The following is a 26,763-nucleotide window of genomic DNA, read 5'->3' on the forward strand; positions in this document are numbered from 1 at the left end:
CGCCCCCTCCCGGGGAGGCTGGGGAGAGCTGGCGGGCAGCACGCGGGGTTTCGCTCGTGTGGGGGGCGGGCTCCTCGTAGCTGTGGCGAGGCCGGCCGCGGGCAGGGGCGCGCGTGTCCCCTGACGCCCCACTCCGCGTGCGCAGGGATACGGAGCTGCGGCAGCGGCGGCAGCTGTTCGAGGCCGGCCTCCACTCGTCCGCCCGCTACGGCAGCCACGACAGCAACGGCGCCATGGCGGATGGCAAGAAAAAGCCTCGAAAGTGGCTGCAGTTGGAGACGTCGGAGAGGAGGTGTCAGGTCTGCCAGCACCTGTGCTACCTGTCCATGGTGAGCCTGGGGGATGCCTGGCCTCCGGGGCGGGGAGAGGGGGGCTCCAGCGTGCAGGTGGCCGTGGTGGCCGCGGGTCGGGCACGGGCCTTGCCCTGCTCCCTACGCCCCTGCCCGTGCGTCCCTAGCTGCTGCTCCGGAGGGGACGTGGGCCCCGTCTGTCCTCGGCTGTCCTCGGCTCTTGCCTTGTCAGGTTCCAGGGTGACGACTCAAACCTGTCTTCAGTGAAGACGTGTTTCTGAGCAGCGCAGCTCTGTCTGCGGCCTCCTGGCCTCTGGTGGGAGCGCTTCCTGGGCTGGCCAAGGCAGGCTCTTAGGACTCTGCGCCTCCCTCCCCCCGCTTCGGCGCCCATAGCACCCCCGAGGGGCCTCCTGCGTCCCGCCAGGCTCCCCGGCCAGAGCGGAACCCCTGGCAGAAGGGCAGCGGGGCGTTGGCGGGGCCCTGGCCTCCCACCAGGCGGCCTCCCGCACAGGGGCCTGGGCCGCCGTGCACCTCCCCGCCTGTGCCAGAGGAAGTGCACCGCCGGCCCTGTGGGACACGCCTCAGCCCATGTCCCCCAGCGCCTGCCCGGCTGCCCTGCAAGGGAAGAGGGACCCCCAGCTGCTCCCCGCTGAGTCTGAAAGCGCTGGAGCAAACACCACGGGAGCTTGCACGAGGGACATCTCTCTCCTCGAAGCTCTCGAGGCTGGGAGTCCGAGGTCGGGGTTGCCCGGTCGGTGGTCACCAAGGCGGAGCTCTGTCGTGGCTCGCAGATGACCCACTTTCTCCTTGTGTCTTCACATGCCCCCCCTGCTGTGTGCCTGTACCTTCACCCCTTGTAAGGACACCAGCCCTCATGGGACGCGGCCCGCCCTAGGGCCTCAGCTTACCTCCGTTGCCTCTTTAAAGGCCCTGTCTCCAAATGCCATCCCTTTCTGAAGTACTGGGGGTCGGGACTTGAGCATGTGGACGGGGTGTGGCTGGGACGTCAGAGTCCACAGCAACCACACAGCCCCTTTGACCTACAGATGGCTCCCAGCCTAACATGGTCGGACTTGCGATTTTTCTGCCTTACTATGGTCTGAAAGTGGTACGCATTCAGTAGAGACTGGACTCAGATTTTTATTTTTGAGCCCCCCGCCCCCAGCAGTGTGCAGTGCGATCCTGTCTGTAGCACGGGGCGCCCTGCACTCACCAGGGGGAGCAGCGCTCACTCTGACAGTACAGCATTCGGGAGATTACGGGAGATCGTCAACACTTTGTTGTCAACCAGGCTTCGTGCGGGACGACGTTGCCCAGCCGCAGGCCCGTGTCCGAGCACGTGCGGGTGGGCCAGGCCGAGCGCCGTGTCCGGGAGGTTAGGAGCATTCCGTGCGTTTTCAGCTTGAGGATGTTTTGAACTCTCAGTGTGCTTATCAGGGCGTGACCGTCTCGTAAGTCAAGGAAGATCTGTATTTTCTTCTGTCTGGTCTTTTCCAAGGTACTTCTAGAAAGATAAAACCAAGGGCCATGCGCTCTTAGAGAAGGTCATAACCATTTCCCCAGATCCTGAAACTGTTCAGTGAGCATCACTCGGGAAAGCCGCGCAGCCCTGTGCGGGTCGTCCTGTGCCCGGATGGAGCTGCTCCCATGGGAGAGCCTCCCGGGAATTCCCACGAGCCTGAACGGCGCTGTCACGACCTCCGTGTGGGGCCTGGGCCGGTTCCCCTGGGTTTGTTGTCAAGCTGTCATGCGGACAGGCGGGCCCTGAGAGTTGTCACCAGGCATTTCCCAGCAGCCCCAATGTTTTAAGCAAGCATAGATTCTCCTGAATTTGTACGTAAAGTTTTATTTTATGATTTTCGTTGTTTGGATTAGTCCTAAGATTTGTGTGTTTACTAAAGGTGAGGCGTTTCTCTCTGTGTTAGCGCCTCCCTCCCGCAGCTTGTTTACCAGCTGTTTCCCTGCATTTTTATGAAAAGGCCTGTGAGCCTCTTGCATCTCGTGTGTTCAGGCAGCATTTTCCCTTTATTCACTTGGGAGACCAGGACTAGGGTTTGGGGAGGGGCGAGGACCCCCGCTCGACGCAGCTCTAGAGTCCAGATCCCCCGCGCTGGGGGTCCGTGGGTCCCGGGCCTGCGCTCACGCTGTTGGAGGCCTCTGTGCACACTGCCGGGAGGGGCCCGTCTGGGTTGCAGATCGCCCAGAACAGGTGCTTGGAGTTTTGGGGGGCACCCTCCGGGTAACCAGAACTGATCGGGCCACTGAAGAGCAGGGGGAGAGCGGCCGGGGGGCGTTCCTGCGCAGCCGCTCCAGACCCCTCTGCCAGCCCCCGTGCCGCGGTGGCGTGTGCACACGAGGCGTCGGAAGCCCCCGAGGCTGAGCGCTTCCAGACGGGCCTCGCGTCCTCCTGGGCCCTCCGGTCTGTAGGCGGCCGAAAGCCGGAGGGGGCGTGATGGTTATTTACTCCCTTCCTGGTTGGAAGTGCTACTCCGGCGCCTGTTGCCCGGTCTTTTCAAGGGCGGGGCGTGCCCTGAGCGGCAGGTGGGGGCCAGGCCCGTCCCCAGCGGAGCTCCGGCGCTCCGCCCTTCAGGACTGGCGCTCTCCCCGCAGGTCGTGCAGGAGAACGAGAACGTGGTGTTCTGCCTGGAGTGCGCTCTGCGCCACGTGGAGAAGCAGAAGTCCTGTCGAGGGCTGAAGCTGATGTACCGCTATGATGAGGTCAGTGCGCACTGGGGGCGCGCCTGCGGGCTCTGGCCTTCAGAGCGGGGTCGCGGGGGATGGCGACTGGCCCCTGCTCTACTGGGGTGGTGGGCGCTCGCCCCCGGCCCGACTGGGGGATGGAAAGTAGTGTAGGTCCAGCTTGTGTCCGACCTGACCTGGAGGGTCCCAGGGACTAAAATGAGAAATTTCCTGGCTTTGACCAACTTCGTTTCATTCTGGTGTGGTCCTCCTGTGACCAGCAGCTCTGTGGCCGTGAGCCCGGAGCCCCCTCCCCCTGCACAGCATCTGCACGGTGGTGGCCGTCTGTGCTTCCAAGGGACGTGGGTGCTGGCCACGCTGGCGGGCCGGGCTAATAAGGAAACCGGGGACAGTGCCATCCCCTACAGCCAGGGCTGGGGTGCAGATCTGGGGGGGGGGGCGTGGGTCACCTGTGCACGACCTTCACAGGCCAGACAAAACTGGGGGGCTGGTTGTGGCGCCGGCAGCACCGGCACATCAGGGCCTCGTCCCCGTCCCTGTCCCCAGGGGGGCTGTGGGCCACTGCTGAGCAGCCGTGGCTGCACCGGGGGCCTCAGAGTCAAGTCTCTGGTCTTTTCCTCAGAGAAGCCCGATTCTGGGGTTCTGGGGACAGGGCCAGAGCGGCCTTCCTCTCTGCAGCCCCACGGAGTCTCTGAGACACAAAGAAGGGAATTAGCCCAGCCCCTGGCCCGGCCAACTGCAGCCCTGTCCTCATGCCAGCTCGCTGTCCCTTCCCTAAGGTGCGTTGCCCACAGGGCAGGGGAGGGGTGCTCTCTGGTCTGGCGGGGTCAGTGCACCAGAGACTCCCCCTGCACCCGTGTCCTCACACAGGAATGAGCACGTGATGGCAGCCCTCAGCCGGGGCCAGCGGGGGTGCTTCTGGCGCTCGGCTGCCTTCCGTGGCTCTCAGAGGCGCTGCAGACCGTGCTGTGCTGGCGTCTTCGGTCTTCACAGGAGCGCCCATCCCACCCCCAGTTGAGAACCCGGGTGCAGGTGCCGCCAGCACCTCCCAGCAGGGCTGGCAGCAGGCCCCCGACACACAAGGCCAAGGGCCAGCGCTGGGAGCTGCGACCCGGCTTTGTCCTCACCAGGGGCCCTCGACATGGAGCATTTGTACCGCCCCCGGCACCCAGCTCCACAAGTCCCGTTCCACTTTCGAAACGAATCCTAGGTCTGGCCAGTTGTCGCCGCGCCTGAGCTTCTGTCCTTGTTCAGGCAGCTGCGCTTGTGTGTCCCCTGTGGTCCTTCCCTCTGTCCCTTCCCCTGGTTCCATGAGAGCTGCCCGTTGTCATCAGCAGCGGATGCCATCCGAAACCCGGCTCTGTGGGTCGATTGTGTCCCCAGTGTGTCAGGCCCGCCACAGACGGCAGTGCTGAGTGGGGAGAGCGGGCGTCCTTGGCCTGGGGCTGTCCCCGCACAGGCGGCAGGTCCGTGCCCGTCTCCCCAGCAGCCTACTGGGGTACGGGGGCACAGCTCTCCCATCGTGATGCGCCCAGAGCCCTTTTTAGGGCTCACCTCTCAGATGGCGGTGGTGCTGGGTCACCGTTCGCCAGGCCCTTGCGCTGTGTCCTGGAGAGGGTCCTCCCGCAGGCTGCGTGCAGGTCACGACCCCTCCCTGCAGAGAGCCCCGCCCTGGGGGCCACATCCGGGGGGAGCCTCTTTCCTGAGCCCCCCCGCCCCGACATCCCAGGCGGCTGCTCCCAAGCGGGACTAGGGAGGGGGTGGTGCGTCTGCGGGGCTCGGGCTGTGAGTCAGAGGGGTAAACCCTCGCCTGAAGGAGGTTGGACAGCTGAAGGGAGACGGGCTTGTCTTCAAAGGCAGCAAGTGCTCTGCGTCCCCGCTGCGCCACACCGCTGGCCCGCCTGCAGAGCGCAGCCGCTGGCACTAGGGGGCGTCGCCCGCACGCCTGGGGGGCGCTACGGAACACGGGCTCTTCCGTCGCCAGCCCGTTCTGTGCATCCAGGTGGAGCGTGTGACCGGAATACTGGACAGAGGAGCCCGCCTGTCGGGTTCGTCTGAAGTGTAATCGTTGGTTTTGAGGAGTAAGACGGGCATTCGAAGCCGCCTCCTTTGCCAGCGGCCTCATCTTAGTAAATGAAAATCTGGATCCGTGTGTGTGTGTGTGTGTGTGTTACCTGGGGAATTGCTCACTCTGGGCTGGGTTTCAGAAATGGCTTGTGAGGACACCGCGGGTCCTGCAAGGCCTCCTGGCAGCGGTCTGCTGGGACCAGGCCGGACGCAGCGAGGGCATCCCCTGGCCCCGTGCTCCCCAGGAGGCTTCGGCCACTTGGAAGCAGCTTTTAAAGAAGCTTCTCTATTTACCTTCGACGAGCAGCTTGGCCGTAAGTGCTTTAAAAAGTGGCGAGACGGCGCTTTCATAAGCGGGGGGCCCTGCTCCTTCCAGCGTGCTTTTCACTTTCTTTCCAGACGGTTTTCACTTCATGTTTAACACCTTGCACCCCTGTGCTGACCGCCTCCTGGGGCTGGACGGCCAGCCTGGGATCCGCTGACCCCCGGGCCTTGGAGTAAAGGCAAGGCCTCCCCGTGCCCACGCGGTCCCCTCATCCCTGGTCTAGAGCAGGTGCTCGTGACCTGCGGGTCAGGCCAGATGCCATTTTGGTGTCTCGGCGCACGGTTTCTTGTATAACTGGAAGCTTCGGAGTGTGCGGCTGTTACGCATCCTTGACGCCAGGCCGAGTGAAGGGGCTCCCGCTCGCTGAGAAGGGAGCACCGGAAATATTTATAAGCAGACAAGCGTATGTGTCTGCACAACCCGGCGAGGGGAGGCTCGAGCGTCGGGGTGGCTGGGGCGCGACAGCTTCAGGCCCTTGTCACCATGTGGGCAGCAAACACGCCCGCTGCGGGCGGAGCGGGGCTCCGACGGCGTCCTGCTGCTGTCACCGTGCTCGTCTCGGGCTCCGTGGCGGGGGGCAGGTGTGCGTCAGCTGAGTGTGTGGACCCATTTTAAGGCAACTCTGCTCCCTCCTGGCCGGAGTTCCGTGCCTTCATGGGTTTCGGGGCTCTGAGCACCCTTGTCGGGCCCTGAGCCCGGGGCTTGCGGACGCCGGGGCCCGAGCTTTTCCGAGAAGGGAGGCCTTCTACTCCCGCGGCCAGTGAGAGGGCCTCGCTGTCCCGGAGCGATGTTCTCCCGCGTTCTCGGAGGGCCCCGCCCCCGCCCCCCCCCCACCCCGGTCACCCTGTGCCGGGGACTTTGCGCTCGGCGTTCCCTGGGTGGTTCCGGGACAGTGCGCCCCCGGTTTCTTAATTCTCTCTCCCTTTCGACCCGACACAGGAACAGATCATCAGTCTGGTCAATCAGATCTGTGGCAAAGTGTCTGGTAAGAACGGCAGCATTGAGAACTGTCTCAGTAAACCTACACCAAAAAGAGGGCCCCGCAAGAGAGCGACCGTGGACGTGCCGCCATCCCGGCTTTCATCCTCCAGTTCATCCAAAAGTGCTTCGAGCTCGTCGTGAAGATGCCAACACCCGTGTCGACTGAGATCTATTTTTTTGTAATTATTATATTCTAGTTTGGAGTACTTGCTGTAGGATACAAGCTGTCTTTGCACTAGCTCTGAAGAAGATTTTCTTCTGGTTTTAGAGAACTAATTTTGTTTTAGCATTAAACTGTTGAACTTTTTTTTGTACTTAGAATACCTAGATACTGCAGTCAGATTTTTGAAACTGCCGTATATTCACTGTTTTAAAAACCCTTGAGGGGCTGTATTAATTTGTATCGCCCCCGTGGCTGAAAAAAGCCTTTTCGGTTTTTTTGTTTTGTTTTTGTTTTGTTTTTTGTTTTTGTTTTCTTTGGTAACTTGGGGAAAAAAGGCTTTTTAACCCATTTTTGAAGAGGGTGAAGTTTGGAGAACAAATTTTAAAAACCATCAGTCAGATTTTTCTAGAGAGGAAAAGGGATAGGAGACACACACACACACACGCGCACACACACAAAACTTGAAAAGAAATGGCTTTACTTTGGCTGTCTTTTCTTCTGTCATGTGCAAAATGAGTTTGTAATTTTTAAAACCGGAGAACCCCCCTGTTGTGTCTTTGGGCGGTCATGGCAGCTGAAGGCGGACGGAGTTTCCCAACCCGGGGCAGAACGCGGACGAGGAGCGCCGAGGTTCTCTGTACCAGCACATCACTATGCATCTGTTTTTGGAAAAGAGGAGAGCGAAGACGACGACTGCCTGCCTTGGAGGGGTCACGTGAGGGACACCTGTGCCTGATTTCATTAGGAAATCCATTCTGTTATTTTTTGGTGCTGTTGGCTACTTTATCAAAAACCCTTCAATAGCATCCTTAAGAAAAAAACAAAAAAGGAAAAAAAAAGTGATCGAAGCCGTAAGTGCTTCTTCGTCCTAGATGTGCAATCTTCTAACATTCCGTCTCCATCTCACCGCTTGTGTCCCACCTTCACACGTCAGCATTAATCTCTCTTCGGTTCGTTTCGTTGGCGGTCACACGGAGCCACTAGGTCTGCAGTTCTGTTTGAATGTGAAAATGCATTTGCGCTCATCTTGTCTATTTTTTCTCTTCATGTTGTAACAAAAAGAAAAAAAAAAAAAAGAATCCCATCCCTTTTGTACATACGCCTGTAAATTGTTTTAAATACTTGAGCCTTTTTCTCGGTGGGGGGTGGGGAGGGCGCGAGGACAAGATGAAGAAAAGCCTTACGTTTCCGTTTCTTCATCGGGTGGAGTGGATGCTTACAGGGTTTTTCTTGTAACATTTATAAGTGCTGCTTACATCACTGAACAACAACAACAAAATAATAATGGAGTAGCTGTTGCCCTTCTCCGGTTGTGTGTACAGTATGTGTGGAATAAAAAAGGGAACTGTTTTCACAAGCTGTTCTTTGTTTCGTAATTGGATCCAGCGAGCCCGTAGCCACCCCGTTGCACTGAGCTTGCCGGTGGGACTGTCAGGAGCGCCCTGTGATACACTTTGTCAGTTGTTGTTGCAGAAGACTGAACTGTTTTTGGAATATTTAACAATTACATAAACAGAGTCAAGTGTTTTCCAATGTGGTTGTCCGGTTTTTATGGCCTTGCTGTGTACTTTCCCTCTTTTTGACAGTAAACTTCTGCCTCTGGCTTACAGTTTGACATTTAATTTATTAGCGCTGCTCTGCACTCCTCCCGCGGGAGGGAAGACTTCATGTTGTTTATTGCCAGTTTTTTGTTTACTTTTTAGGTTTGTACTACAAGGTTTAATAATAAAAACAAAGTTTTTTGGATATTTGTCTGTCTTGTGGAAGATGAGTGAATGACCCGAGCTGGCTCGTCTCTGCTAACTGGGCAGAGGACTGAGACCCCTTCCCTCAAACGGGGAGTGGAGCCGATGCCTTGTCCTCTCGCTCCCTTGCTGTCCACCGGTGGCCGCGGGAACCCCCTCCTTTCCGTGCAGCGTGACCGCGGGTCCTCCCTCCCCAGGTGCTGGGCTAGGAGCTGGTGAAGGGGACACCGCGGGGTGGCCGGCCTCTTGTCGGGAGTAAGAGCGGAGCGGTGGTCTGGATCACGGCTGCTGCTCCCCTGGGCCCAGGTGTGTGCTCCCGTTAAAGCAGGGACAGCCGACAGCCGCAGGACGGCCGCTCTCTACTCAGCACAGAAAAGCCAAACTGAGGAGGAAGCAGAAGGGAGTATCTCCAAAAGCGCTTTCCTCCTCTGGCTGAGCCGGGGCGGGGTCGTAGGGTTCCCGGCCCAGCCCTGCCTGATCGCGGGCTCCCCCTCCGCGGGGCCCCGAGCCGCCCTCCCTGCACCGAAGGCCTGAAGGACGGATCTAGTTAGAAGCCCTTCTGTACACACTTTATTGTCAGTGGCTCTTACAGTTTCTCACACGTTACTGGCAACTGCGTACAAACCGAGAACCTCCATGAAACCACCTGCCTTCGCGGTGCGGATCCCTGGACACGCGGGGCGAACGCAGACCTAGGAGTCGCTATCATCTGTGTGTAAAGTGGCGAGGGCAGTGTCCACCTCGACTCCCTCCTCGTCAGACTGGACAATGGGGGACTCGCCACCATCGCCGGGGGCCGCGGCAGCCAGCTCGGTGCAGACGGACAGCGAGGAAGGCCGCTCGGCTTGGGATTCGGTGGGATCTGGAACCTGGAGCGTGATTCCGTGCTGCCCGATCCCTGACTCGGGCCCTGTGAAATGAAGAAAAACTGCCACTGAGAACCACCGCGGAAGGCGACCCTCCCAGTGGGGGGCGGGGGGGACGGAACGGGGACGGTTCCAGGGACCCGGGGGCCCTGGGCTGAGCCTTCCGCCTTCCAAACCAGGAACACACGGGGCTCGAGGCGCAGGCTGCATGTCTTTGAGCGTTCTGTGTAACCCTCCGTAATCTAGATTTCTTTATATCCTTGGGAGTAATTCAGTAAACTCAACACTAAGAAAAACTCCCTGAAATTTCAGTTCTCGCTTCATGGGAACTAAACAGAAGGTCCTAAAGGAGTCAAAGTCACGTACAGATGGTCGAGTCACTATCTGTCCTGGACTCTGGGAAAGGGGCCAGCACCCCGGCCGTTCCCAGTGGCCCGGCCTAATGCAGACGGGTCCCGGCGCCCGGGGGTGGCGGGAAGGAGGAGAGCGCTGCCTCGTGGAGAAGTCGCTGCCTCGTGGAGAAGTGAAAGGCAGCGACGAGAGAGCTGGGGTGTGACTGTGGCACGGTGGCCCAGGCTAGAGGGGACGGTGTGCCACTGGCAGGACAGGAGTGCGTGCTCACCGACGACCCCAGAGGGAGCAGACCCCGCCCAGTCCCGAAGGGCTGACCCACGCTGAGCCCAGGGAAGGGCTGGGGCCTCGGAAAATCCGCCGCCGAGCTCCCACGCTACCCAGCTTGCTGAAGGCAGCAAGCGGAGGACAAGTGTCCGCAGGGTTGTAACTCGTCCTTAACCCAGGAAGCCCACACGGAGCAAGAGCTCCCGTAACCACATGCTGGGGGGGGGGGAGCCACGCGGGAGCCCCCGCCCCACGTCCAGGCCCGGCTGCCCAACTCCAATGGCCATGGGAGCCCCCAAGGGTGCGTGAGGCCACACGGGTGCGCAGACCTGGCCGTGGGACGAGCAGCGGAGCTCAGGGCCCCATGCGGTCTGATCAGCGGCCCGGGAGGGCGGCCCGCTGGAGGCAGCAGGTGTGAGCGTGACGGGGTTTGTGCCAGGTGGTCACCCCCACCTGAGACCGGAGACAGCGCGGGGTTGTCTTCACCGCCGGAATTCAAGAAGACGTCCAGGGCCTCCTGGTCAGAGATGTCCATGAGGTCCATCTGCTCCAGCATGTCGATGTTCACCTCCATGGACGACATGCTGCCCATGGGCTCTGCGAAGAGACCAAGAGATGTGATGGGAAATGACACTTCGGTCTTGGCTAACCCTTAAGAAGGAGAGCTGCAGACACACCAGGCTGACATGTTCGCGAGGGACAAGGTATCTCCCGCCACTCCAACCTCCTAAACCAGAACAAGGACCCCTCCCGCTCAGGCGCTCTGGCTCCGTCTTGGTGACTTTGGACCCCTCCCGGCAGCTTTCTGCTTCCAGGTCCGAAGGCCACCCCGCGCTGCGGGAAGTGGTCCTCGGCTGCCGGGAGCGGGGTTCTGAGGCCCCAGAACTTGGTCATCCCGGTTGAAGCTGTCCTTGCCCTGGTGACCTCCCTCCAGTCCTCGCTCCGAACGGCGGGCACGGTCTGGGCAGCTGCGGCTGGGGAGCCGGGCCGCGAACTCCGTGCAGTGAAAGCACAGCCCGGAGGAGAGTCGGCCCACGGGCAACAGGACACGGAGACGAGGCGGAGGGAGCCTGGGCCCGGGGGGACGGCTGCCTTCCGGCCTGGAGCCCTGTTCCTGCTACCTCTGTGGCCCAGAAAACCACAGGCCCGTTGGCTTCCCCATCCCAGGCGTGCCCGTGTGTGGCAGGAGCACATTACCTCTGGCTGCGGACACACACCCCCTCAGCCCCGGGTGTCCCAGTAACGCAAACACACTCTGTGCGGCCCAGCGCGGCCGGCACCCGGGGCCCTGCCAGGCATGACGAGGGGCAGCAGAAACACGGGGGGTTACACCCCCTCCCGAGAATTTAAATAAGTATTTTAGTGAACTTAAAGATGAATCAAAAAAACAAGGAATCAAAAGACAAACACTTGAGAGAAAGCCAAAGAACTTCCAGATAGGAACATTTTAGTCACCGAAATGCGGCCTCTGGGCAGGAGTTAAATGGAAGATGAGTGAGGGCCAAACAGTCCGCGAGAGCACGCCAGACCGAATCGGCTCTCCACGCGGCCCCGAAACAGCTGGAAACGCAAATGCTGAACACTGTCCCGGCTCCAGGACGAGAGACGGTGGGGAGCGGGAACGGTCCGCGGGGCTGTTTCACCTGCTGGAAGATCTGACGTCCCAGACTGAGGAAGCAGAATCTCCTCCAAGGAGGACACACAAGAAATCCTCACCTCCGTCCACTGCAGTGCAGCCGGCGAACATCAGAGAGGAGGGACCGATGCGGCAAGAGAAGGAAATAATCAGACTGACAGCTTTTTAACCACAGAAGGCGGAGACCACGGAGTAAGAAGTTCACAGAGGTGAGATGAAGGCCCTCTCTAGTCTGGAACATTAAATGGCATTTAAGATCAAGGATCAAGCTCAGACAGAGCTCGCCACGTGAACCTGCTCTGGCCACGGGCACGAACGGCCGCAGACGGCCGGTCTGGGCGACGAGGAAGCCTGTTTTGGGAAGAGTCTCAGGAGTGTGGGAGGCTGTAGACAACCGGGCAGCTTGTCACAACAGTACCCAGTGCAGGGAATTCGCTCGCAGGATTAGAGGACCGAGCACTGGCGACAGGAGCACGGGGTGCGCGGAGCCCCGGCAGTGTGGGGCCCTGTTCCAGGAGGAGGCAGGACCGGATCACCGTGAGGCCCGGCATCGTTAGTGGCAGCACTAAGATTCAAAGTAAAGAGCACATCATTTCTGTCCCTAAACTGGGGGGCAGCTTACTAGAGCTAGGTGACCCCCCGAGGTGGCAACATCCGAAGCCACATGGTCAGCATGGACTCGGCCAGGGTGTGGACCAGGCCACGGCCATGCACTCATCGTGCTGCTTCACACTGCTTCTGCCCCACCGGTCACTGTGCCCACTGGTCAGGTGTGGGGGGTGCTCTTCTGCGGCCACTGGGCTGCCAGAAGGTGGGGGATCGGCAGGTTTTCTTCTGTGGGTATGGAGGCCTGTCAGCTTGACCCTTCTGGTTACTGCCTTGCTTTGGCTGTAATTTTGAAAGGTCCAGAGGCTCCTTCCCTGTCTGTCCCATTCTCTTGAAGAGGGAAAGAGCAGGGCTTAGGGAAAGAGAAAAACTGGATTAACAAGCATCAGAACAGCACCAAGAAAGACGGTAATGAAGCCAGGTATGTCTGTAATCCCAGTAAATGTAAATGAATCAGATTTGCCAGTTGTAACAGGTTATAAGACTGAATTAAAGTGATAAAAATCTAGCTATGTTTCATTCGTAGGCAACACTCCTAAAACAAAGACATTTTTAAAAAAATGAAAAGCTTAAGAAAAATGGAAAGTAACTGAACGATGAACTTGAAGACAGTTGACACAGGAATTTTAATAGGAAACAAAACAGGCTTAAAGGGAAAGCAAACCTACTGGGGTAAAGTATAGTACTTAATAGAGGTTCAGTCCACCAGGAGGACCATTCAAAATCTGTGTGTGACGACATAACGCGTGGCTGTGCTTGGAGAGGGGCCTACAAGGAAGATCTAACAAATCCGTAATCATGAGGTGAAGGAGGGCTTGACATACCTCTTCGATAATTACAGAACTAACTCAAATTTAGTGACGGGGATACTTGAACAGCCCAGCTTACATGCTTGCTGCAATAAGTACGCACAGAACCCTCCTTCCCAATCTCATCTCAAGTACACAGGAAGCACACGGACAGACTTTTAAGTCTTGAATTAAAAAAAATCAAAATCCCATTCTCTAACAGCCACAATGAAGTTTATTAGAAATCAGTAACAAACGGTAACTAGAAACACCTTCACGCATTATTTAAAGACACTGCTAAACACTTCACAAGTTAAATAAATCATAATGGAAAGTTTGAAAAACCCAGGAAGAAACTATTACTTGTCAAAACTTGTAGAATTCTGTTAAAAGTGGTGAACTTTACCCTCCTGAAACATTCACAGCTTTGACTGCCTTATTCAGACAAGAATCCTGAAAACTGAGCCCAAATGGTCAACTTAAATTAGACCAAAAACCAAAAAACCACCACGTGAGAATCACCAGCACTGAGGACGAGAACTTCATGAAACAGAGACTCAACAGAAAACGACAAAACTAAAAGTTGGGTCTTTGAGAAAACGCTTAAAAATGAGTGTTCTGGGTAAGATTCCTCACGAAGGGGTCCAGGGCTCAAACGATCAATGAGGGAGGCCGAGGCGGAGCTCGCCCCAAGTGCCACCGAGATGGAGAAGCACCGCGGACCCCGCTGTGCAAACGTACCGGAGAACCGCGGCCGAGCTGGACGGATTCCATGGAAAACTTGCTAAAATTAGTAAGAAACAGGAAACCTCTGTTCCCACAGAGAGGGGACTGGCCCCCCAGCAGGGTCCAAGGCACGTTCCCCCCAGCGCTGGGGAAGAGAGAAGGGAGGAGGGCTGCCAGGCGCGGACGCGGTGCTCCCTCCGTGCAGGCTCCGAGCTCGGCTGCATCCGCGTCCGCGCGGGCTCCTCGCTGGGCTTGGTAATCGGACCATCACGTTTCTACGGAAGGACGAAGAGCCAAGAGCCGCCAAGGCAACCGCGAAGGAGCCAGAACGCATACCCGCGTGCAGGGGTGCAGAGGACTCGCTCTAGCGCACGGCCGCACTCGCCGCAGAACCGCGCTGCTCAGCGGAGGCCCCCACACCCCGGACCAGAGGACACTCTGTCGTGGGGCTGTCCTGTGTTCCGGCGCACGGCCCCCCCAGCAGCCGTCCGTCTGTCCGGCTGCACGCCCCTGCCCCGAGCGCACCACCACGCCGCAGACGCTGCCAGACGCCCTCGCCCAAGAACCGCGGCTTACGGGAGAATTCGGATGGGAATTCGGACGGTACAGCTGGGCTCGCGGCCACACGGGAGAACGGGCCTACAGGAGCCTCCCCGCGCACCGCAACGGGACACCAGGCAGCGGCGGGGGCGACTGCTGGGGTGACAAAGTACCGAAATTGGGTCCTTCCCTCACGATCCGCAGAAAGACCAAGTGGGGGTGGATTTCAGAGCCAAGGACGAAATGGAAACACTGAACTTTACGAATGAAACCCAGCAGGGTGTTCACAGAACTCGCAGTTCTCGCCGAGTTCTACCTGTGCGCTCATACTAGAGGGAAGGAGTCCTGAGCCAGGCGCACGAGGACACACCACACACCGTAAAACGGGCCAAGCTGATCCCTTAAAACAAACGCCCACGGAGCAAAGGCCACTCGGATCGATGAGCCACGCACGGACCGAGTGAAGGCGACTGCCTCCGATTATCACCAGCAAAGGCCAGAACCATGGGTGTGAGACGCCGGACAATCAAGGAAACGCAGATTAAAACCCAAGAGGTCATTGCATACAGATTGGCAAAACTGTCAGTCTCCGGCTCGACCACGTGCTGACAAGGACGAGTGAGCACAACACGCACGTCCTGCTCCGGGCGCGGTGAAGGCAGTTTGACAGAATCTAGTAAAAATAACGATAAGCACATCAGATGACTCGTGATACACTCTAAGGAAGCGGATCTCAAAGTGGGGCACCTGGGGCCGGCCCCGTGTGAGCAGCCCTCCTGGTGACGGTGGGGCTGGCTCACGTTTGGGACCTGCTGCCCTAAAGAAACTCCCCTCATCTGCACTGAGACACACGAGAATGTCCTTAATTGTGGTTTTTTAATGAGAAAAAACTTGAAACGATGAAAACACCTATCAACACAGTGAATATATTTCCATATATTCATTCACTAGATCTAGAAATCTATTTACGAGTGAAATGAACAAACGCGGCTGAAACTGGACGGTATGGACGATGATCACACCGCCTGCCGAGAACGCAAGCAGGGGGCGCAGCGCCCATCCGCGTCCACGCGCAGCGGGGGTGGACGGACACGTGGGGGCGGCTGGTCCCCCTCGGGGGCCTTCACCCGTGTGGGCGCTCGGTTAGTACGTGGGTGCTTATGTTACTCCTTATACCTCTGTGTATGTTTGGAATATTTCATAACATTTAAAAAAATATCTGAAGCAAGTAAGGTAAAATTATTAAAATGTTAAATCTGGAACAGGAATATGGGACATTTTCAGTTCTTCTCTGGATTATTTAAAATACTTCCTAATTCAGTGAAAGCCAGTAATGGGTCACAGTAAATTTCCAAGTTCTAAATAAAACCCTCATGGGGAGATAATCATGAAGTTCAACCCATAAGCTGGTGACTGTGTTTTGAGATACCCCTCCAGTCAAGATCGTACCCTTGGGGGGGGCACTATATGAATTCTAGTTTGGTGCATTTTTATCTATTAATTCTCTCTATTCTAACTCTGCTCATCTTACCAGCAGCCCACACAGCCCCTGCTTCTCTTTCCCAAGCACTGGGTCCCTCCTGGAACATCCAAGGGCTGAGTCAGGGCGTCTCAGGGCGCAGGGGGGCACCCCTGGCTCCAGACTTTGACTTTGCTGAGTTCCATAGGGCCCCCCGGGAGCCCGAGGTCCACTGTGGGAACACAGACATACAGAGCAGGGCGTCTGCAAGGCGATCTATCCATTACTGGCTGCACTCTCAACATACCCTAGCGCTCGGCAGTAAAGAAAACGGGAGTCATGTCAGGTGGAAGACGGGTCAGGACCGCCCCAAGCCCCCGGGCCCTGACTGCACTCAGAACCGCTGGGCGCCGCTGGCTCCCGGGTCCCCTCTGCGGCTTGGCCCATCCGTTGCCTTTGTGCCCGTCCAAGTGAGGGATGCTCCGCGCTCCGTGCGTTCTGCAGCCGCACCCCTGCCCAGGGTGGCCCTGAGGTCCCTTTCCTCTTTACTCAGATACTTTTCTGGGTAAAACTTCCCATGCCTTTGTCTTCATTAAAAAATGATGCTTTGGAAAGTGAGAAAAAATTCAGACTGCTACTTCTGGTTTAGTGGAAGGAGTCCAAATACCATGTTCACTATGGAGATTTTTGATCTCGACTGATTCTCCTCCAGGAAACCTCCCCACATTCGTCCTCCGGGAGGACTGCTCCGGGAGACAGGCGTGGGGACTCGCCAGGCCGGGAGGTCCCGGGGACGGCTCCAAGCAGCCCTGCGGGGAGACGCCTGTTACTGTGACTGTCCGTCCCACTCTGGCTGAAGCAGAAAGCTAAAAAGCCCAAATCTTCCGGTTTTCTTCTTCAGTGCTTTCAAAACCACACAACTTGGCACCATGTGCCTTTTTTTTTTTACCTTAAAAAAACGAGCCCAACACTTTGAAATGTAAAGGCGGCTCTTTTTTAGGTGTCCAACTCCATAACCATTCCGTCCCTTCGTATTTAACTGATGTCCGTTCAAGAGCTGCTGGCTGAGCACGTCCCTGAGCTGGCCACGGAGCGTCCCTGCGCCCAGGGGCTCGGCGGCAACCGAAGGAGGGACTTCTGAACCCGTCCTGCCGCCACCTCTTCGTCGCTCGGCGCACTCCTGGCTCCCGGTGCCAGCGGGCGCCACTGAAGAGGCACGTCCGTCTTCTCTCTGCTCCTCTGGGCCTGAAAACGCGCCGAGCGCTCCCAGCAGCTCGGGGAAGGTCTGCTGAGCGAAGCTGACCACGGGGTAGCCCTTCCCTTGGGGGCCCCACGTCCTCCAGGCCCTCGCGGTGCCGCAGGGTACGTTTGTCAGGCTGTGCATGTCCCTTACGGCCTGGATGTCTGTAGCCCCCGGGGTTCCCATGTTGAAGCCCTACCCCCAGCGTGCCGGTGTCCGGTGGGGGGGCCTCTGAGAGGCGAACAGGCCGAGATGAGGATGGGGGACTCCCCTAAGGGGACTAGCGCCCTCTGAAAAGACACGCCCGGGGCGGGGGGGCTCTCACTGTCACTTGGGGTTACCGGGAGACGCAAGCCAGGAAGAGGGTCTCTTCCCTGGAAACCGAATCTGCCAGCACCTTGACCTTGGACTTGAGCCTCCAGAACTGTGGGAAGTAAACATCAGCGATTTAAGCCCCCCCGTGTGATGGTTGGTTACGCGGGCTCACGCTCAGACGGCCTCCTCACCCCTGCCCACGACAGGACCCAAATCCCTGCAGCAAACACGGGCCGCTCACTCCACAACCAGCACGTGACACTGGAGCGAACGGATACCACGCGTACTCTGAGGAAACAGGCAGCCTGGCTTTTCTAGATAAAGACAGACTTCAGATCGGCAGCACAGAACAGGGAAAGAGCCAACTCCCGGAGACAAAGACGCTCACCCCCAGATCTGTCCGACCCACCGCAAGAAAAGCAGCGTTAGCCACACAACGCGCTCTCTGGTGCGTTCCGAGGCGTTCAGATACCACTTTTCATCTGTGTTCTCTACATTATTGTCCTTCCTCGTCTTTGATTTCTTTAGCCTCTCCCGGGGCGGGGGGACGGGGGGGACACCAGACTGAAAGACAGGGAAGGACAGCGTGAGGTGACAGAGGTACGTCAGGGGGTGCGGTGAGGGGTGGGGGAGCCAGGGAGTCCCGGGGAGAGAATGGAGACTGAGGACAGATTTGGGGAGGAGGGGGTCTCTGGGGTGCCGAGGGGCAGGTGAGCAGGGAAGGCCCGGCCGTTGCTGCAACTGGCGGCTCCTGCCCGAGGGGAGGAGAGGCCGCCGCCCCGAGCGCTCCTTCCGAGGCCTCCAGGTCGTAGAGGTGGGATGAGGGGCCCCGGCGCTGATGCCTCCCCTGCTCCGCCTGTTCCCGGGAACCAGCGAGACGCACAGACTTTTATGCATCTAACTGTGCCGCACACAACCACGTATAAAGGTAAAGCATGGACACGCTCAGCCGGGGGACTGGTTAAGCGGAGCACGGCACATACATCCGGACGGTGAAGACGCAGCTTTGAACACGTACCCTTTTAAAGAACTTTTAAGAACACGGGGAATGATCCCCGTGCAATGTTAGGATGGAGACAAAACCAGACATATGTACGGTGTGACGGCAATTATGTAGAGAGATTGGGAAGAACCACCCCGGAAATAGTAACAGAGATTATTCTGTGCTGTAGAATTAAGGGTAATGTTTGTCTTGTTTGCCTTTTTTTGAAAAACGTATTTTATGTTTTCTAAGTATGTCCAACTAAAGCCTAGAACTACAGCAAGACGCAAACACCACGATAAGACAAATGTGCCATGACATAGCCACTTTGAGTTCTGGGGACTGTTCCCCATGCCCCGCCCGGGGCGCACAGTGCGACACTGTCTCTGTGCCCCCAGGGAGGGTCCCCGCGGCCAGCAACCCCATCCCCCACTTGCCTCTCCTCTCCGCTATCTGCAGGTAACCTGTGGAGAGGTACTGCTCCATGTCCTGCTGGAAGGCCTCCTCGAAAAACTTCTGCCGCTCCTTCAGCTTCGCTTGCTGAGTGTGCTCCATTTCCAGAACCTTCTGGGCGTGCTCGGCATCGAGTTCAGCTAAGGAAACAGCACAGTCTGGGTCAGGGTTTGAGAAGGGATGCAGACAGAAAGGGGAATAGATTTGTACTCCTGAGAGCCCCTGAGCTGAGAGGCTGGTGCCCGGACGGAGATGCAGGCAGCCTCCCCTCCCCCAGTCTGGGGCACTTCTTCCCGGGCCGTCCCATGTGCTGTTCCCCGCTCCCCCGGCCTGGGATGACCTTCCCTCCACCACCTCCCACCCCGTACAGACCCGCTGCTCATCTGCCAAGACCAACCTCTCCGTTAACCCTTCTGCATGTTGCAGCCATCGAACTTCAGAAGCTTCTAGTACAACAGGTGAAGACTCGGGCCTTCAGGCAGACAGGGCCCTTAGCCCGCGCAGAGCCGGGAGCCCAGGACTGAGTGAGTTAAGGGGCAAGGACGCAGCTGCTGTGGCGTCACAGAGACGGGCCGTCTGGGCTTTGGCCTGATGGCCTCACCAGCCATGCAACCCGCCTGACGCCGGTCAGCCTTCCTCAGCCTCACGGGATTTGGGACAGACATCTGAAGCCAGGCCTGACGTGCGACTTCAACGGAATAATGCTGGAAGGACTTTACGATCACAGGGAGCGGGATCCTTCAAGATCGGGCTGAGTCAGTAAGAGCAGGCAGGAGCCGCGGCACGCCAGCGAGAACCCCCACCGGCCCGGCCCTACACACCTGCGGCTTAACCGTGCTCAGCGCACGCACGCGGAGCACAGCCCACGGAAGCTGGGTCCGGCGTGCACCACCCTTCACCTCGTGCGTGCACCAACGGTTACGAATTCTCGCGTCCTCTCTACTTCACCTGCTGGTGGGCCGCATCCTAAGGCGGCCCCCATGACCCCCGGCTCCCTTGGGGCACCCACCCCGATGACCCTCGGACCGTTTCTACGTGTGATTTTACTGCCACGATGAGCTTATGCGCCGCGGCACAGCTGACGTGAAGAAAGAGAGGTCATCGGGGCAGGCCAGGGCGGGAGAGCAGCCCCCGGCGGACCACCAGCGCGAAAACAGCCGCAGCTCCGCCAACAACCTGCCCGAGCTCGGAAGCGGGTTCTTCTCCAGACTCTCCAGAGAGCCATGCGGCCGGTCAACACCCTGCTGTCGGCCTGTGAGGCAACGGGCGCCTTGACGACTGACCTACAGCCGGCGAGCGAAGACCTCCGTGCTGTCTATGCAAACCACACAGCGCGTGCTGGTCTCTGACGCAGCACCGTGGGAACACTCCAGATACGCCGCGTCAGTCCCAGCCCCTGCCCGCAGTGGACTGGCTGAAGAATCCGAACATGACGACTTGAGTTACTTCCCTTAAACAAATACTTTCCAACAACTACCCTGCCGCAGACACGACGCCAGCCTGAGTTTGCAGAACGGAACGTCTCAGCTACCTTACTGTCGTGGAATAAACGGAGGGCCCCAAACACCGAAAAGTAATTAGACTGAAGACATTATTCCCCACAGTTGACCTCTGGGGAGTGTCACATCTTCGGGGTGTTAGAACTCCTATAACTCAATTAAAAAAAAAAAAACCAATCCAATTAAAAAATGGACAGAGAATCTGAATAAACATTTTTCCAAAGAAGACATACAAATGACCACCAGGTACATGACAAGATGCTCAAACATTACTACCCATCACGGAAATGCAAATCAAAACCACAGTGGGGTATCATCTCACGTCCATTAGAATGGCCATCACTGAGAAGAGGTAACAGGTGTTGGCGAGGATGCGGAGAAGGGGGGCCCCTCATGCATTGCTGGTGGGAATGCAAACTGGTGCAGCCACTCTGGAAAACAGTACGGAGCTTCCTCAAAGAATTAAAAATAGAGCTACCCTACGATCCAGCACTCTCACGTCCAGATTATATACCCAAATGAAATGAAAACAGCTTATCCAAAAGATAATCTGCAGTCGAGCATTATTCACGATTGCCAAGATATGGGAATAACCTAAGTGTGTGTCCAGAATGGATGGATGTGGTGTGTGTGTGTCCGTCCACACCCATACAATGGAATACAGCTCACTCTAAGGACGAAGGAAATCCTGCCGATTGTGACACCATGGATAGGCCCTGAGGGCGTCATGCTAAGTGAGACAAGTCAGACAAAGGCAGATACTGCATACTCCTTAGATGTGGACTCTAAAAAAGCCAAACTCATAGACACGGAGAGTACAGTGGCGGTTACCAGACACTGGGTGGCGGGGCAAATAGGGAGATGTGGGTCAAAGGGTACAAACTTGTAGTTAGAAGAGATCTCATGTAAAACACTGGTTACAGTCAACAGGGCTATATTACATACTGCAAAGCTGCTAAGAAATTAGATCCTAAATGTCCTCACCACAAAAAAGAAGTGATGATTTTGGGAGGTGACGGAGGTGTTAGCGGACGCTACAGTGGGAGTCGGACTACAACACACACTCGCATCAAATCGACACGTACATCTTGAACCCCTACAATGTTAAATGTCAATTATGTATCAATAAATAATCTCTGGGGCGTTATCAAGTGGCATTTTTTTAAAGTAGGCTCCACACCCAGCATGGAATTCACAACCCTGAGATCCAGATGTAAGCTGAGAAGGAGTCAGATGCCCAACTGACGGAGCCACCCAGGCGCCCCCAAAGTGGTTTTTATTTTTATTTTTTAGAAGATTTTATCTATTTCTTTGACACGCAGGGAGCCTGATGTGGCGCTCGATCCCAGGACCCTGCGATCACGACCGGAGCCCAAGGTAGCAACTTAACTGAGCCACCCAGGTGTCCCCTTGCAGTGATTTTTAACAACAAAAAATGCATAGAACTTACAGTGAACGATGGGCTACAAGGCCCCGTGTGCTCTGCCTTAGTCCCCTCACGGCCTCCACCAATACCCAACACTGCACTTCACAAATGCTGAGAACGACGTAATCCTATATGCATGATATACCTTAAAAACTCAATAACGGAGGTTTTGGGGTTTTTTTTAAGATTTTTATTTATCTAAGAATGAGAGAGAGAGAGAGAGAGAGGGCGAGTGAGCATGAGTGGGGTGAGGGGTGGAGGGAGAAGCAGACTCCCCGCTGGGCAGGAGCCCAATGTGGGGCTCGATCCAGGGACTCTGGGGTCAGGACCTGAGCCAAAGGCAGATGCTTAACCAACTAAGCCACCCAGGTGCCCCAATGGAGTAGGTTTTTAATCCCAAATCAGTCTCCAGTACTTAGAATATTCTGGGCATTCTCACGAACTAGCATTAACCAAGCAACACCAACAGAAAGGAAATCTTCCCAACTTCATATAATTACAGCTATTACACCTACGACATGCCTTCTATTCACACTACTTTAATCACTATGGGCATTCGCTATATTTCCACGTCACCCTAACTAACCCCACCTCGTAGGTTTGTTTACAGGGAGACGGTCTGGAAGGAGCTCAGGCTTTGGAACCAGTCCAGGGGCCATCCTAGCCCTTTCAGCAGACATTCCTGCAGAGGCCCGCACGTTCCCCTGTCTGCACCGCTCTCCACTTTTCTGCTCAGGGTGTTCTCGGAGTCTTGGGGAACCTCAAGGCACAGAGCCCAGGAGTTCCGGGGAATTAACACAGCTCTCAACCAACGGGTGACAGGAGTCGGTGTATCAATGCTGCAGTCTCCCATCCTCTGGACGGACAATTCTAGGAGGCATTCTGAACACTTCTCAGAGATCCTGGGGGAACTGCAGCTCCCTGGCTAGAGCGTGGACTTTACTAACGCATCCCCGTCTTGGCTCTTCCTCCTGCACTCACTCTCTGCGTCCTCACCCCTGCTCTCCGGGATCGCGGCCCACACACACCACCTGCAGCCAGATCCTCATCCCAGGCTCCGCTGCTGGAGCCCACGCTAGCCTGTTGAGGACTAGCGATCACGGAACCTGTCTGAGCATCAGCGTCCTCTGTACGAGAAAGGTACGAACACCTATTCCCAAGTGGCTGGCAGGACTAAACGAGGGAACAGAGGTGAATCACCGGGCACACAGCATTGACCAAGATTCCGGCAGCATTATTAGAAATAACGGACTCTTGAACAGGAACATTACGAGAACGGAAATATGAGCCAGGATGTGTACAACACTGAGAACTGCCCCAGCTCCCCCAGCCCCACTCACACTTCAGAATCAGTCACCGTTCAGTGCCCTCACGAAATCTGCATGGAACTGAGTGGCCTCATAAGAGGGGAGCGAGGGGACTGAAGAGGACGTGTCTTTACTTGCTTCACTTTAGCTGTCAGCCTCTCTGCTCAAATGCTTCCTGGCTGCCAAGCGCATGAGGGTATAAGTCAGCCCTAAAACACGACACAGGCGTCGAACACTTCAAGCGAAGTTCAATTAATCCTTAACAAAAAAATAATTCCAGAATAAGCAGCTCAAAAACAGAGATCAATGGAGAAATCATCAAAGGGGTTTTCACTAAAGAATACCTTGTTTTAACCGAATTAATGTTTCCTACAGATAGCTTGAAAACTTTTCATTCTTCTCAAGACTTCTGCTTCAAAAGTTCAGTTCTCTGTTTCTGTGTTCTAAGTCCTATGTTTTTTGTTTTTAAGATTTTTTATTTATTCTCAAGAGACAGAGAGAGAAGCAGAGGGAGAAGCAGGCTCCCCACTGAGCAGGGAGCCCGATGTGGGGCTTGACCCCAGGACCTGAGATCATGACCTGAGCTGAAGGCAGACGCTTAACCAACTGAGCCACCCAGTCCTAGACGCCCAGTCCTATGGTTTTTTTGTCTTGGGTTTTCTATAATGGAATGAAATCTAATCCTGTGTCAACCCTCACAAAAGCCGGGGGTAGATCAGGGAATTTAAAATGACTTAAGGAAGAGGAAGAAGATCACTAGTTTTCATTTTCAAGCAGGTGACGCAGTCGTTACTGGAAATACTGCCCACCGCCCGATGTCGGCTTGTCCCTGATTTCCGAGCTGACCGCGTGGCGACGGTCACTGAGCAGCAGCACGGCCACCCGAACCAGCTCTGTGCTCAGGGTGACGATGAAAAAGCACATGGCAGATGGTAAACACAGCCGAGCCGCTCAGCCGTGCAGAAGCCGCACCCTGCCTCAGGCCTGAGTGGGGAGGTCCCAGTGCTGGTTCACCCTGCCGGCAGGCCAGCTCTCGCCACCGGACAGCCGCATCTGGGGCTGCTGCCACGGTGGGAGGCCGTCTGCGGGAGGATTTCAGATCTAGAGGTTTCATGGCATCCGGATTTTAGAATGACGATGGAAAAATATAAATGACGGAACATGCTCTACAAAGAAGAATGACCCCTTGTTCATGCTGAAGAGGTCATTCATTACACTGGGAAAAGCGAGACAAATACAAAGATCTAAAGAGCTTCAACATAGGGACACCTGGGTGGCTCAGTCGGTGAAATGTCTGCCTTCACCTCGGGTCATGATTCCAGGGTGCTGGGATCGAGTCCCGCATTGGGCTCCCTGCTCAACGGGGCATCTGCTTCTCCCTCTCCCTCTGACCCTCCTCCCCACTTGTGCTCTCTCTGTCTCAAATAAATAAATAATAATAAAAAAATAATAAAGAGCTTCCACATATAACCTTAAGGTTAAAAAGAAGAAAAACAAAGAACCCACACACTAGCAGCGCTAGCTTTCCTGACAGAAGGCAGGAGTGGTCATTTCACCCCGTTATCAGCGGGGTCCGCGCCCCCATGGTGGGCCCTGCTTCCTGTGACTGCCGCGTCCAACTCTAAACGATACTTTCTCAAAACAACAAAAGGTCCCGTTATGAGGGAAGATGGTATCATCAATTCTCAATTACAGGTCCTAACGGGCCACAAGGGTGGCACAGGATACATGTGCATAGAAATCCATGGCGCTCCTTTCAGGACCAGCTGCAAACCACTCCACACCTGCGCATTCTGACAGAGCCAGTGAGGACCGACAGACGGTGAGGACCGACAGACGGTGAGGCGTGAAGGGCTGAAATGGCCCCACGACTGCGGGCGGCAAAGAAAGGCAAGATGTATGGAGAACAGGATAAACCTCTCAGGCAGAGTTTATGATAATCTCTCAAATCCACAAAATCTTATAACAGAAACAGTGAAATTTCCTAAGTATGAGAGTTAAGAAAAATCCTGGTAATCTCTATATAACATTTAAATATCAAGCACATTTTTCATTCAGGCTAAATAACCAAGAATAAAAAGAATAAAAATAAATTCAAAAATCTAGACGATATCTACAATTCAGATGTTTTTCAATGGTTTCTGTGACAGTCGAGGCATGCAAAAGGATCCAGGCAGATCTCATGACATCTCTACATTTCTAAACACGAAGAGTAAGCAGGGGCGCCAGGGGCGGGGGGGGGGTTCAGTCGGTGAAGCCTCCGACTCTTGATCTCAGCTCAGGGCTTGATCTCAGGGGTGTGAGTTCAAGCCCCGCATTGGGCTCTATGATGGGCGTGGAGGGTACTTAAAAAAAAGAAAAAGGTAAACAAATGCCTTTCCAGATGGTTTTTGATAAAAACTGCTGACAAACTGTCAAACCACACGACCACTAGAAGACCATACTAAACTGCGTCCGTGTGATAGAATTTAAACACTGGGATGAATGTTTTTCAGGCTTCTAACTATCTGCATTTATTTAGTAGGTTTTTATGAACACATGGAAATATTTTAATTCTTAAAAAGCACAAATAATAAGGTGAAAATCCCTCTTAAGTAACAACGAACAGATGACCTCTGCTAGCATTTGGTGTACGTGCATCAGATTTTCTTCTGTCCTATGAGGCTGAACTGTACCAAACTGCAACATCTGATCCCCGCCCCCTTTTTTTTGGTGCCTCTAACATAGTTGTTGTTGAACTTTTCACTTTGAAATAGTCACAAGCTCAAGGGATGTTGTCAAGAACAGGGTGTAGAGGGCAGCCCCACGCACCCCCACCAGGCTCCTCCAACGCTAACATCTTAGACAATTATGGTGTAACATCAAAACCAAAATAAATGACATGGGTACAACCCCCAGCGGTCATTCAGATTTCCTCACTCACTCGAGTGTGTGAGCATGTGCGTGTCGGGGGAGCTCTCTGCAGTCTTGGCCCACGTACAGTCCCGTGCAACAAACCACAATCAGGATACTCAGCGGTACCAGCCCCCCAAGGCCCCCTCATGTTACCCTCTAGTGACCACGCCCTCCCTCCTCAACCAGGAATCCGGTCTCCAAATGTATTATGTTATTTTACAAGCGTTACAGAATGGAATCATGCAGTATATATCCTTTTGGGATTGACTTTTTTTTCACTCAGCATAATTTCCTTGAGGTTCATCCCAGCTGGGGCACGTGTGGATAATTTGTTCCTTTTGATTGCTGGGTAGGATTTCACGGTATGGATGTATGTACCACAGCTTACCTATTCACTAGTGGAAGGACAGCTGAGCTGTTCCCAAATTTGACGATTATAATAAGCTGCTGAGAACATTTGTGCACCAGTTCTTGGATGAAAATAGGTCACTTCTGAGAAGAAAAACTGCCCAAGAATGCAATTGCTGGGTCATAATGAACATAACACACGTGATTGACTGATGTATGTATGTATGTATGTATGTATGTATGAATGAATGAATGAATGAATGGAACCGCCAAACTCTCTCCCGGAGTGGCTGTTCGACATTTTAGCCCCGCACTGTGTACCAGTGACCTCATCCCGCCGCATCCTCGCCAGCGCGGTGAGACCTTCTAACTGTAATGCAGGCAGTTTGACCTTTCCTTCTCCTCTTCCCCAGAGTTAGAAACAACTCTGGACTTCCTCTTATTTTCAGTAATTGCTATTTTTCTAAAGGTACTTTTAGTTTCTCGAGATATTTCTTCTTTCCCTCCCCCTACTTTACTTCTCTTTACATTTGGACTTTAATAAATATTTAATTTTGGAAAAATTCTGTTCAGAAACTCAGGACTTTGATGAGGACAAAATATACAAGATTTCTTTCCAGTTTTAAAACCCACCTAGTTTTTTGGTTTTGTTTTTTTTTAACTAGTTAGCAGTAAATTAGTTTTCAAAATAAGGTATACGTGTACTAGCTTAAATTAGTTTTCAAAATAAGGCCTACTCAACCGTGTTTAAAGTCTCCCAACCTCCTGCCCCCACCTTTAAAAATGAA

At 55.3% G+C, this 26,763-nt stretch overlaps 2 protein-coding genes across 4 annotated transcripts in view; one reads left to right on the forward strand and one right to left on the reverse strand.

Moving 5' to 3' along the window:
• JARID2 (jumonji and AT-rich interaction domain containing 2) overlaps window positions 1-8,272 on the forward strand; it is a 187,331-nt gene extending 179,059 nt beyond the window's left edge. Inside the window, exons 17-18 of the mRNA XM_040645071.1 lie at window positions 2,901-3,008; window positions 6,322-8,272. Of these exons, the coding sequence (XP_040501005.1) occupies window positions 2,901-3,008; window positions 6,322-6,504 (291 nt within the window). The 3' untranslated portion in view covers window positions 6,505-8,272. The remainder of the gene's footprint in view (window positions 1-2,900; window positions 3,009-6,321) is intronic.
• The window catches only part of DTNBP1 (dystrobrevin binding protein 1), a 130,027-nt gene continuing 104,674 nt past the window's right edge, over window positions 1,411-26,763 (reverse strand). The window contains exons 8-11 of one of the 3 annotated variants that reach the window (XM_040645073.1): window positions 18,485-18,640; window positions 10,209-10,352; window positions 8,922-9,181; window positions 1,411-1,794 (exon numbers count right to left, since the gene is read on the reverse strand). In XM_040645073.1, coding sequence (XP_040501007.1) covers window positions 8,964-9,181; window positions 10,209-10,352; window positions 18,485-18,640 — 518 coding nt within the window. In that variant the 3' untranslated portion in view covers window positions 1,411-1,794; window positions 8,922-8,963. Of the gene's footprint in view, window positions 1,795-8,824; window positions 9,182-10,208; window positions 10,353-18,484; window positions 18,641-26,763 lie in introns of those variants that run through there. The other 2 variants (XM_040645072.1, XM_040645074.1) reach the window with 2 other exon arrangements.

The sequence above is a fragment of the Ursus maritimus genome, unplaced genomic scaffold, assembly GCF_017311325.1.
Source record: "Ursus maritimus isolate PB19 unplaced genomic scaffold, ASM1731132v1 scaffold_30, whole genome shotgun sequence".
Lineage (NCBI taxonomy): Eukaryota > Metazoa > Chordata > Mammalia > Carnivora > Ursidae > Ursus > Ursus maritimus.